The sequence below is a fragment of the Parus major genome, chromosome Z, assembly GCF_001522545.3.
Source record: "Parus major isolate Abel chromosome Z, Parus_major1.1, whole genome shotgun sequence".
NCBI lineage: Eukaryota > Metazoa > Chordata > Aves > Passeriformes > Paridae > Parus > Parus major.
In genome coordinates this window covers 27,424,038-27,437,650 of record NC_031799.1, presented here as the reverse complement: position 1 = coordinate 27,437,650, position 13,613 = coordinate 27,424,038, and the positions used below count along the sequence as shown (strand labels likewise).

General features: G+C 40.2%; 1 protein-coding gene across 1 annotated transcript in view; it reads left to right on the top strand.

Annotated features, from left to right (window-relative positions):
* The first annotated feature begins 515 nt into the window (after window positions 1-515).
* Window positions 516-13,613, top strand: part of GLDC (glycine decarboxylase) — a 40,109-nt gene continuing 27,011 nt past the window's right edge. Inside the window, exons 1-3 of the mRNA XM_015652319.3 lie at window positions 516-766; window positions 867-945; window positions 10,646-10,781. Of these exons, the coding sequence (XP_015507805.1) occupies window positions 560-766; window positions 867-945; window positions 10,646-10,781 (422 nt within the window). The 5' untranslated portion in view covers window positions 516-559. The remainder of the gene's footprint in view (window positions 767-866; window positions 946-10,645; window positions 10,782-13,613) is intronic.

Here is a 13,613-nt window from a genome sequence, read left to right as displayed (position 1 = left end):
TTGGAAAATGAAGATATGTTGGGCATCTGTTTATAAGTAAAGATATGAGTTTGTAACTATGCAAGCATCATCCTCAGAGAGACACAGAACTGAAAGATAAAGAAAGGTAGGTTTCTCTCCGCGCCCCTTCACCAGAAGTTAAAGCAGTAATAAAGTTCACACGCACAGACGCGCACACACACACACACCCCGGTAGCAGCTGTGGACAGTGCGTTGCTCGTCCTAAAGCCCGCCACTAGAAAGCAACTCTGCTAAGGAAACACAGAAACCTTTTTCTCCTAGCCGAGCGAGACTTTGTGAACGAAAACCCTCTCTCCCGGGAAAACGTCCTGCGGGGTGTGCCCGTGAGCCGGGGGCAGAGCCGGGTCAGCCCGGCGGGGGATGCTCGGCGCGGCCTGGCGGGGGTCAGGGCCGGCGGCGGGCGGGCAGGTGGCGGCGGGCGGGGCGAGCGCGGCGCCGCCCCCGGGCCCCATTGGCGCGGGCAGTGGGGGCCGCTCCGCGCCGCCCCCCGCGCTCAAGTGCGAGTGCCCGGCGGCGGCGGCGGGGCTGCGCTGGGGGCATGCAGAGCTGCGGGCGCTGGTGGGGGCGGCTGGCGGCCCGCGGGGCTCCGCACCTGCGGGCGGCGGCGGGGCAGCGGCGCTGGGGCGGCGGGGAGGCGGCGCGGTGCATCGAGCAGCTCTTGCCGCGGCACGATGACTTTTCCCGGCGGCACATCGGGCCCCGGGAGCAGGAGAAGCGGGAGATGCTGCGAACCGTCGGGGTGCAGGTAGGCGCCGTGCGGGGCGGGGGCGGCGCGGCCGGACCCTCCCGGTGCGGGCTGTGCCGCCCCGCGGGAGCTAACCACGGCGTGCGGGCGCTTCTTGCAGAGCGTCGAGGAGCTGATGGACAAAACCATCCCGGCCAGCATCCGCCTCCGGAGGCCGCTGAGGATGGATGACCACGTCTGTAAGTGACCGCATGGCCCGGGGTGCTCCCGGGCTCCCCCCACCCTCCCGCGGCCCATTCTGGCTGCCGGTGCCCGTAGGGGTGGGGGGGGGCACTTGGGGTGCGCACCCCCTGTCCCCCCGATGTCCCCGCTGGTGCGTGTAGCGGTCTGATCTTACCGCCCGAGTAGAGTGCAGGGTAAGATTTAAATAAGCGTAGTAGTACAGTCACCGAGACTTCATTCTTCTTCGACCAACTCCGTAGAGCAATTTGGCTGCGGCATTTATTTCTCTCCTCTTGGAAATCGGTAGGAAAATGTGTGCAGCAGACGGGGGCTGCTCGAAAACTCGCTTTGGAGCCCAAGTGCTCCGTTGACTTCACTTTGTCCCAAGAGCCTGATGTTAAGGAAAAGTATGACTAAAAATCTTCCCCTTACTGTGGACTGTAGCTTCAAATGGGCCACTGGCTTGTGGTGATTCTTATGTATCAGCAGGATTTCTTTGTTACTCCATACGCCCACCCCCCCTTAATAACCTGCATATTTTAATAACATGAAAAATCTGTGTCTCTGTATTATGGGTATAGAGCAGACTAATTGCCAGAATTTTGAGTCTGTCTAATTGAGTGTTATGGGTAAACTGCAGGAATACTAAACATCTGAGTCAGCTATTTTGGCACTGCAGTAATTCAGCAAATTGCTGTAGAAAACTTGATGTAACCTTTCATGAGGTTTTAGATATTAATGTTTTTAAGAGTTAGCAAGCACACGTTACAAAATTTCTACCTGCATGACTGCATTTTTGAGCGACATCTGTGAACATGATGCTGGAAGTCCCGTAAGTGAAAGAAACTCTTAAAAATCCCCAATGTGAAACTATTACACTAAAACTAACAAAGCTCAATGGCCATTCAGATATGGGATCCAGTTACATAAGTATTAACTTCATTTTTGTGCCACAATCCTTTGCCTGATTTGTAGAAAACTTGATTCCTCTTGCTGGCATTTTCTCATTGCTCATCCATGTGCTGTAATTTGAGTGTAAACTTCAGGCCTGCAGCTCCAGTGAGGTTCCTGGCCAGTTCAATCTGGTTACTCTGAGATGACATCACGCATGAGAGGCAGCACCACAATGAACAGCCAGGAAAACTAGACCCTGAAAAGACAGACTTTAGCCAGAAGGGATACAACAGAGACTGAAAGTTTCTACCTCTAAAATGTTTTATCAGTATAATGGTATTTCAGTCTTTGGTAACTTTCTATCTTGTTAAAATGGGGAGAGTCTGGGTCAAGAGGCAGAATTTAACAACCTTCTTGTGTTTGTAAAGCTGCTGAAAGTACTGCTCGGCATATTTCCCTATAGTTAATGTGTTTTAATCAAGGTACTCCCTGATTAAGAAGTGATTTTCACTGACCTCAATGAAAATTTATATTTTCATATTATATTATAATTGTATTATATTTTTAGTTCAGTAGAACTAGTGTAATGCAATTTGTCACTAATAATTATGTCCTAGAAGCTTTTCTAATTTTTTTAATCATTAGTTTTTATTATTAATTAATATTATATTCTTACAAAACTTTACTTCACCAAAACACACCTAAAAGTGATCGTGGACATTAAAATACATATGCTTTATTGAAAACTAACCTGATGATGTCAACCTAAGTCACAATCTTGATGCAAATCAAATGCTGGTTTTCCTAGTAATTTTGGGTGGATGTCTCCTACACAGCAGTGCATTAGCTGATGTCCTGCTGTAGGCAAGTTCTCACTGTGCAACAGGACCTCATTAGCTAACAGTGTATTTAGTTCACTGGCATTTTTCTCCACTTGCTATGCTGTTCTTGTTCCCTTAGAGTAAACTTTGAAAGAATGTGACTGTGATGCAGAGTCTCACATTGCACAGCATGCAGCAGTGAGTTTTCAAAAGAGATGCTTGCATGAGGTACAGAAAACTTTTTTTCTGTACACTGCTGCATTTTTCTTCTGCAGCCAGTGTGCTGGACTGTCTTTTGTAATTTAATGTGCAATTATTTGTCACTAGTTTTCCCCTACACTGGTAGCAGAAAATTCCACAGCTTTTAAAAGAAAAGTTAAAAGCCTTAGCTTAAAATTGTGCAACGTCACATTGAACATCTTGTACCCAGGACATCGTAATCTGAGTGAAGCTTGTTTCCCCTTTAATGTACCATTACAGAGAACATTTTCCTATCACCATGATGGTATATCTTAAGTAAGGATGGACTCTATTCCTCTATTTTCCTCTTTTTTTCTAAAGGAAAATAGGAAATTGGGAAGTGTCATGACAAATATGCTGTTTTAATTTAAACAATTGCTTTTATTTGCATGAATGCTCTCACTGTCTCTCTAACTCACACATGGAGAGAATAGAACATGACAATGCAAAATGTCATTCTATGAACTTCAGCATTTATAAAATTGATAATACAAATACAGCAATTTCCACCTGTCTTTTTAACTCAAAAATGTAATCATAGTGACTCCACAAATTGGAGTGCAGCTGAACAAATGAGCAGTGCTAGAGCTACTCCTTTATAGTAACAAACACAGCTGGGCTTACATTGAAGTCTCACTGAAGTCAATCCTTACAGATAGAATTAGACATGTTGTTCAATAAAGCCATGCACTACCATAAAAATGTCTGTGTATCATAGGTCTCTGCAATTACGTTTGGGTGTTTTGGAAAACTTTTATAGCTGTAGACCTCATCTCAGGTGTGTACATTTGATGTGTACATTTGATATATAATCTTCAAGTTTTGATTTGGTGTGTGTCACTAGAAAAGATTACATTACAGATCCTTCCATTGATAATCTCACAAATTTTCTAAGGAAAATAAATCAAATGTGTGTATGCAGCAGCAGTAAAAAAAAAAAAAAAAAAAAGAAAAAAAGAAGCTCCTGTGGATGGAGTTTGTCCTAAAGAGCTTCTTTATATGGCATTACATATTCCACTGATGATAAGTAAAACCTCTGATTACAGTAGAAGCCCACTCCTTTTGTACCTTCATTGTCTCTCCTAGACATTTTAGCACAGACCTAGTCTTCAGTGGAAGAATGAAGCTTCATTACTGCCCCTGAAGGACATAACACATATAGAAAGACTTAACTGGACATTTCCTGAGTTTAGGAACTCAGGCTCTGCAGAGGGATCTGGACAGGCTGGATCATGGGCCAAGGCCGTGCTGTGAGGTTCAACAAGGCCCAGAGCTGGGTCCTGCCCTCGGGTCACAACAGCCCCAGGCAGTGCCACAGGCTGGGGCAGAGTGGCTGGAAAGCTGCCCAGAGGAAAAGGCCCTGGGGGTGCTGGTGACAGCAGCTGAACAGGAGCCAGCAGTGCCCAGGTGGCCAAGGAGGCCAATGGCATCCTGGCCTGTGCCAGCAATAGTGTGGCCAGCAGGAGCAGGGCAGGGATTGTCCCCTATACTCAGCAGTCAAGTTGTGAGGCCACACCTTGAGTCGTGTGTTGTTTTGGTCCCCTTGCTACAAGAAAGACACCAAGGTGCTGGAGGGTGCTCAGAGAAAGTCTACAAAGCTGGTGAAGGGTCTGAAGCACAAGTCCTGTGAGGAGCAGCTGAGGGAGTTGAGGTTGTCTAGGCTGGAGAAAAGGAGGCTCAGGCTTCTTGCTCTCTACAGCTGCCTGAAATGAGGGTGTAGCCAGATGAGGGTTTGATCTCTTCTCCCAGGCAACAAGTGACAGGACAAGAGGAAATAGCCTCAAGTTGTGCCAGGGGAGGTTCAGCTTGGACAGCAGTATGAATTTCTTCAGTGACAGTGTGGTCAGGCATTGGAATGGACTGGGGAGGGAGGAACACAATTCCTGGAGGGTGTTCAAGGAGCAAGTGCCTTGTTTTGTAAGCACTTAGTGCCATGTTTTATATGACAAAGTGGTAGTCAGTCAGAGGTTGGAGTTGATGATCTTGGAGGTGTTCTTCAACCTGAATAATTCCATGATCTGTTTTTCATAAGTCTGAATAAGTAGCCATTCTGGTAAATGCCAAGTTTTGCTAGTACAAGTGCATCTATACTCTAAATGCTTTTTCAGTAATTATTAGTGTTATCTTTATTGGCAGATTTTTTTTCTTGTACTGCCATTGTCACTGAGGGAGGAGAGGACTGTAGCTTGTGCTTAGAGGTTTGTGAAATAAAATAGTTTCTTTGGTATGTAAGAGGACAGGATGTCCATTTGGTCCCCCCCCCCCAAAAAAAAAAGCAAAAGCCATTTTAAAAGTGTCTCTTGCTATGAGCCCACTGACTGTGTTGTAAAAGCATCTGAACATACCACTGAATTCCAGTAGGGGTAAAATAGCAAAATGTCTGATTTCAGCTAACAGTAAATTTCAGTCCTGTACCTCAGGTAATTGTGGAAGAGGGGCTTTTTTACAGTCAGATTTTTCTGCAGACAGTTAAGGAAAAACATAATTTTGGCATGTCACTTCTGTTCAGTCAGTATTTACAACAAGGCTAGACATCTGTTTTATACTTAATTGGGATCAGCTGGTATTACAGAGCTTTATTCTCAGGGTTACAGTAAGTAAACTTGAACAATCAGCTTTTCTTTAGGTATTGAAGGTGCTTTAGCACATATGTCATGATTGGCCCATTTGAAGGAACGTATTATCTTATTTAAGAGTAATACTCTTTATTTCATCCCTAGAAACCTACAGTCTATGTCAGTCATAGTTGTCCCTGCAATGCTGCCATGGTATGTCTATCTTTATAGGTAATGGATAGGTCTTGTGCATATGTTTGTATTTCTGCTTTTTTGTTCAGGATTTGAATTTTTTAAAAGGTTGAATTAAAAAATACTTCTGCGAACTCCACCACAATTTTTTTTCTCAAACATTCCCAGGTACATTCTCAAATTTTAGAATATATCAACATAGTTCCTAAAATCTTAAGAATGCAATTGTGTCTCCAGTCTAAGTGTTATTACAAGTAATACTGTTCGGAAGCAGTTACATTGTAATAAAGACTATTTGTGTTTCCAAATTAACAGCTCTTTTTGCAGTGAATCTTCTTTAATAGGATGTTATATTTTTAAATACCAGTTAAAAATTAATTCTGGGTGAATTTATAATAATCTCCTAATGTCAGTCAGATTTTCTTGTTCCCTGCTGCTGGGGTCCAGGCAGTGTGATTCAGATGCCTGTGGCAGGGGTAATTGTACCCTGCAGGAAGTTGCCATACATAGTGTAGAATCTATCTTACTACCCAGGGCACTTTGTTCCTCACACACTTTGAGGCTGCTGCTCTTTTTTTCACAGGCAGCAGCCCTTGTAGGTAGAATGGGGAAAGGCATCTTCTTTTACTCAGCTTGCCCCTGCTTTGGCTCCTGGCAGAATCAGGTTGCCTGTGCTGCCCAGGCTGGCTGGGTGAGTGGAAGAAGGGGCAGGGCACCATGGCTTACTGCCCATGTCTTGAAGTTATGGACACAGCACCTGGAACATGCACTTTCCTTGTGCTGTCCTACAGCATTATTACTGTGTGCCAAACAGTGTTTTGGAACTAGCTTTCTTCAATATAATCTGTTCTGTGGGGGTTTTTTAAGAGACTGAATTAATTACCTAAGAGAAATAGATTAATCCCCCTTTTATCAGCTGTTCTAAGGATCTTTCTTCCTTGATCTCAGAGGCTAGATTGTTTTTTAAGATCTGATATAAAGAGAATAAAAATATATCAGACAAATAGTAACCTCCTTTTTGTATTACATGGTTCAAGTTGTGTAACTTGAACTGCTCCTTCTGTATTTTCTCTACTCCTCTTCAAGTACCATATTTTGCAGGTATCTCACAAGTTCAAGGCAACTCTACTGTGCTAACCACAAAAACACTAGCAAGAATAAGTGTGTCATTTTGTGATCTGATAATTCAGCCTCTTTTACTATTTTTGTGATATATTCTGCCTCTGCTACATGTAGAGGTAGCAATCTGAAAGTGTTCTTACAGAACTTCTCAGATCCTTGGTAAGTTTTCTCCAGTTATAAGACAGGAGTATAACAAAAGCAGTGGACCTTGTTCTGAGTACTATTTTTGATCATAATTTCTAATGATTTGATGAGGGGAATAAAGATCAACTGCAGTGACTTCGCTTGCAGTTTTCTTTTTGCTGAACAAGGTTCTTGAAGAATTTTTATTGTGCACCCAATCAAATGAGTTTATGATAAAGGCATTTCAATGACTTTTTCATAGAACACTGGAAACAAACAACTGAGTGTGAGGGTAGCTGAAATACAGTAAATTTTTCTTTCTGTTTTGTTTCCCCATTTTGTATATTGCTTCTTAATCACATTGCTGGGAGAATTAAAAAGAAATTAGTTACACAACCAAAAAATATATCAAGTCATGTTTTTTTAACCATTTTTTTAGGAATCCTTTGTTTTAGTTTTAAAGAAATTAATAAATATTTAGAATAATACAAATTTCAGCTACATATGCTCCAAGTTCTATACTTCATACAGCAGAAAAAGTCTGCTATTTTCAAAGTTTGGTGACAGTCTTGGGGACCAAAATGGAAATGTAGTAACTTCTTTATGACTTTGAAAATTAATTTTTAAGCATACATAAGATCACTCTTGTGTTTCACATTCATCTGCTTTTGTATTAGCATTAGTTACTTAAAAAATGGTCAATAAAGAGTTAGACCCCTTTCACAAATAACATTATGGATCTACAGTGTTGAAACCTAGGCTTGACAGGGTGGGAAATAAGGCTACTGACAGAGACACAGGACTGGTGGAGACACAGGTCAGTCTCTAGCCCCTGCCCAAAACTCTGTTGTGGGGTAAGACCAGATTGCTCAGGGCTTCACCCAGTCAGAATATGAAACCTCAAAAGGTGGAGACCCTGCTCCACTGCTGGACTGTCCCCATGGGCCCAGCTCTCCCTATTTCCAGCCTGAGCCTCTGACTCTCCTGCTATGCATGCACTGCTGTTAAGAGCCCAGCTGCACCTCCTCCATCCTCTCCTGTTGGTGCTGGGGGCACTGGTAAGAATGGTTTGTTTCATTGCCTTCCTCTCTAGTCTTTGGACTCCAACATCTATGTTAATTTCTCTCACCAGACTGTTTACCTATATCAGTCTTACATGAATTCAGAATCCTATCAGTGTAAAGTAAACACTGAATTAATGAAATCTGCATGGATTTATGTTTGGTTGTAGGTATGCCAGCCTAATAGATAAATCAGGGGCTATTGACTTCCCTTGTTCAGGACTGCAGTTATATTTATGAGCTGTCTTCCTAAAGTCCTACTGTGATGAAGTACTTCAAGGCAGTAGAAGGCAAGGGTAAGGTGTATTTATCCCTGGTTTCTCCAAAGAGACACGTCAAATGTGGGAGATACATATTTGAGCTCTACTCCTCCTTTTGCCCTTATAGTGACCAAAGGAGCAGGGTAAGTAAGGTAAAGCAGGAATGGAAGGATTTAACCCTGGTTAAAATTAGCTGTGTCACTGTCTTCACAGGTAGCTGATTAAAATGTGGTAATTAAAAATATCTTCAGTCTTGGAACCTCTCAGTGCAGGTACTCTAGATGGACTGTGGTTCTACTCTTAAATACAATCTCTACCTAAGCTTCCTGCAGCCTCACTAGGCTTTTGGCGTTGTGCCTTCAATCAGTTTGGAAGCAGGTTTATTTCAGAGATCTCTAGCACAAACTAAATGGCTATGTGTAGTTGTTGTTAGCTACAATTGCAGAGAAATAACTCTAGAAGAAAAGCCCAGTTGGGCAAACAAAGGAAATGTTATCTGTTACATTGTGCAGTATTTGTGGTATGTGTTTACTGCAGAAACCACGCTCAGTGCTTTTTTGTGTGTGATGTTGAACTAGCAAGCAAGTTAAATGATAGCCAACTTCTGCTTTCAGCTGCAATTTGGAATTAAACAAGGAAATTCATTACCATTTCCAAGAAATCATTGATGTTTGAATTATGCAAGAGTACAAGCCTCTGTGTGAAACTGCAACCAAACTGTCTTTCATCAGACTTTTGCAAGTGGTAGAGGAAGGTCTCTACAATGTTAAAGCTCACTTAACAAACAACTGCATCTGTCTTATTATAAATTCTGTGGGAAGAGTTCTGGGGTGTGGAATTTTTCACTACACTTTAGAAACTTTGCCATAGACATTGCTGAGTTCAAGCCTAATAGGCATATAACAAGTCTCCAGGAAAAATAAAAAAGCGTAGTTTACGGAAACTAGGAAATCAATCTTCATGCATTAGATCTACTGGTAACACTGAGTAATAGGCAGAGAGGAAATGAGCTTTGAAATGATAACTGAACATCAGTAAAAAAACTCTGAAAGGTGTAATGTGACTGTGGAAGAAATTAATTAAAAACCTGGAGATTTTTGGGAAGAAAAAAATTGTTTATGCATGAAATGAAATAATAGCAACTTGAGTTAAAGGAGAAAGCTTTGGAATCAGAACTGGAGTTCTAATATTCTTGTTTGTGATTGCACTAGAAGTTAATTCAAAACCTAGATAATTATTTGCCACTGCATTCTAGAAAATTAACTATTCTGATTTGATCTCTCTTGCTGGAGTAACTTAAAGAGAGAGAAAATAGATTTTGAAGCATCCAGGGCCCAAGGTATTCTAATTCTCTGATTTGTAGCACTATATTACAATGTTATCTTCAAGTTTTGGTGCAGAGGGAACAGAACTTGTTGTAACTGTCCCATTACAGCAAACTCTGAGATACCTATAAAGATTTTGAGGAAGAATTAAAAAACAATTGCTCCTCTCACCCGGGAGGATTGGTGTACAGCTCTGCCCAGGTCTGTTAGGTTAGGATGACCTATCTCTGTGTGTTCCTAAGACAGTCTACTGACCATCTTTCTGCATCCTCAGCTACTAATATATTTTTCAATTACTACTCTTTGGCTAACTCTGTGTGATTTTTGCACAGATTTCAGGACACTGAGAAGTGAAAACAAAGAGTAAACTATGGCTGGGGGAGAGAGGGAGTGCAAATGCTTTCATTCTGTATGCTTCAAAATCATTCTTTTGTAATGTCTTCAAACTAGATTTGCAGACTCATTTGAAAGTAACTCTCATTTGGAATGTCTTAAACGGAAAATACTCTTATTAACACTTTTTTTTTTTTTTTAATTAAATGGTGAAGCATGCTAAAATTGAATTAAAAGAGCTGTTCTGTTTTAGCAGCAATTTAGGGAAAATGTGAGAAAATAGACTCTATGATACTAAGAAATTATTCCTGGGTGCTTGGTGTAAGCCCAGTTTGTGCAAATATGACTTTGATAGAAACACTAAATGACAGCTGTGGATGGCAATGGCTTCAACCAGTGTAGATAATGCATGATTCATCTAATAAGAGAATGTCTCCTGAGGTACTTTTCAATGCATGTTCATGAGTCTCTTCCGTGTTGTACATTGTATCAGCACAAAAAGAGCTCCTAACACAACTGTTCCTCTCACTATTCTTTCCACATGCTTTGGAACCCTGTTATTATTCAGATGTTACGTTTTCCAGAATTCTGGCAGAATTTAAACCTTCCTAGAATATTTTATCATATAGTTACTTTGTCTTTGCTGTTCTTGCACTTTATTCTGCTACTGTTTATACTTACACCACCAATGTTTTGGTCTTTTTTCACAGTGGGGTAGAAGACATTTCAGCTAAAATGCTGTTACTGTTGCATATAGCTGTAGCATTCTGACATAATTTCTTTCCAATTAGGTGAAAATGAAATCCTTGAAACTCTACACAACATTGCAAGTAAGAACAAGATATGGCGGTCCTATATAGGCATGGGTTACTACAACTGCTCAGTGCCTCAGCCCATCGCACGCAACTTGTTGGAGAATGCAGGATGGTAATCTACCACATTTTATTGTTAAATGTATATGTATAAGTACACATTTGTCCCACAAACATATTTTTTTTTTTTTTTTTACTAAGGCTTTCATATATTTGGTAATGATGTGTATCCTGCTGTATTGGAACTGTATCGTTCATGCTCAAGCTAGAAATTTAGAAGATTTTTTTTTCCTGAAAAATATGCCACTGGTTTTGCAACTTTTATTTATACCTCTTATATATTATCAACTAATACAAGATGATATGTTTGCTATAAGGAAGTGTACAGACCTTCCTCCTAAATGGAAGTAATTCTTTCCTAACTTTTGCCTAAATTAAAAACAGCTCCCTCCTCCACGGGTGCACACAATTTGGGTGGAGGTAGTTAAATACTATGCAATACTATGATCGTGATTTTCTGATGAGGAACTAAAAAACTTCTAAGGAAGTAGAAAATTTTAGTCTATTCTCTTAGTATTTCTTTCTTGTTTTTTTCTTTTTTAAACCAGAGACCTTCAAGGATTTGAATGGTTATCCATTAAGTGAGTTCTTGTCTTGTCTGATCAAATAATTCTCTAGTGAACAGCAGTGACATTGAACTATCATAATATGAAAAGGCTGAGAATATTGTACTTCGTTCTGATCATCCAGTTGACTGTTTCTAAAGAACTGTAACTCAGAAATGATGCAACAGGAAAAGCTAAATTTCATGTAGAGTCTCACTTTTCAACAGACTGAATAACACCCTGCATTTTCTCATTTAGTTTGCAAGTTCCCCTATCACTAGTCACTAAGGCCCTTCTTTTATACTGTCATATTGTCTTTTATACAGTTTTACAACTGCCATCTTTATGACTAACTTTTATTTTAGTAAAATCTGTATTTGTTTTATATATATTTTTGAAAGCCCAAACAACTACAAAAACCTACAGCCAACCAAAGGATCGTATTACTCAGTGCAAAAAGTCATTGATACTTAGATGTTATATATTTTCTATACTTTGGGTTGCCATAAATGGGTCTACTTATCTGTAGACCTCTAAGTATTATTTATTTTTTGATTTGTTGGCTCTCTTTGCATCACTGGTGGAAAAGTTGCAGTGTTGGAAGTCAAGGAATCTGTGAAGTACATCTATGCATAGTTTTATTTGGCCTTTTTCTCGTTCGCTTTTTGCAACATATGCAATCTAAATATTTCAGTAGAGTACCAGGAAACAAATTATCAGTTGACAGAAGCAAAACCAAGAACAGTTCGAAAGCAAGTGGAACAAAATGAACTGCAGACTTTTCAATCCTAAAAAGTTACGTAGTGTTAATGAAAAACAACTGAGAGAGTCTGTCCAGAAATCTGATCTTGCACTGTCCAGTGAAGTCAAACTAGATGGCTAAAAGCTAAACTATTAGATAGCTAAAGTAAAGGCTAAAATGTTTGTTTTAAAGTATATATGTGTGAATGCATATGTATGTGTATGTGCTAAAGCAACTATGCAGGCTTTATGGAAGCTGTTTGGGAAATCAGACTTCTTACTTCTGCTGAGTGTGTAACTCTTTCCATGCTGACACACTTCACACTGCAGCTCCAAGGGAAATACTACAAGCTCAGGCTTATTGCTTCTGATCTATTCTGTCACCCTTACATAGCTTGTGTTTGCTTTGCTTGGAATTTGTTAGAACAACTGAAAGTCTCCCAAAGTTCAGCTTATTTGATTCCTTTGCCCCCAGACATTAAATGTGTAAGAATGCAAACCTGTACCAAGGATGCCTGCAGTCTTCACATGTCTAATGTAAATTATAAAACTTGGTAGTTAGTAACACTCAGATTGTAATGAAAACATTGTATTCTGAAAATAACTACATAGTGTGCAATAATTACGTCTAGAGAGCTTGTTTTTAAATTACTTTAAAAAATCACCATGTAGTATAGGTTCAGGCAGAACATAGAATGCAGACTAAAGACAGATATTTTCTTTGAAGAAATTGTGGAGAAGTAGAATTAAAATATGTAGATGACTGAAAATGCCAAAAAAGCCTTTTAAAAGGAGTGTTTAACTAAATGTGCATATAAGAGGTGTCTTTAATTTTAGAATTGTTAAGCTTCATAGTAGTTTATGGCAGTACTGGAATTCAAGATTCCTTAGTTGATTTTTTGATCGAGTTGTCTTTCTGAAATTGATTTGTTTTGGTTCTACTGTGTTGACCGTTCAAAACTGTAACATCAAAATCAAAAGGCTTCATTAATTTTTTGTAATATAGTGTACTTTCCCAGCTATGTGGAGCAGAAGTTCTCTAATGCATTTCAGTTAATCACAATGTTTTAATTCTTGTTAGTCTAATTCTAGTTCCTTCTGCAAATTAAGATACAAGAAAAGGCCCTTAGGTGAAATAAAATGAGAAAACATGATTGTAAAACTTTAGGTACAGAGGAGTTTCCTCTAATTAATAAAAGTTGTTGCTCGTGCAAAGGCATGTGGAGTAATTATTTTTATTGGTGAGAACTGAGTGGGCTGGGCAGAAAGGAAATCTTAATGCTCCCAGACTGAAAGTTTATCTGGCAAAATGAGCACCAGGTTTAACTGCTGTGGGGAAAAATAAGTCCTACTCTTTGGATTAGCGAGGTTGCATGCAGCCTGGGACATGGTCTCACTTGTGAACTGTGCAGTCATATGATGGTACTTTGTGCTAGAACTGGCCAAAAATGACAAAAAAAACTACAGGTTTTGGGAAAATTATCAATATTTTGTACTCTATATATAGCTATTGCTTTCTGTTACTGTACTGAATAGTGTATGTAATAAGCAGATGTGTCATTTAATTAGACAGTAAATACATTAGCATTATATGTTACACT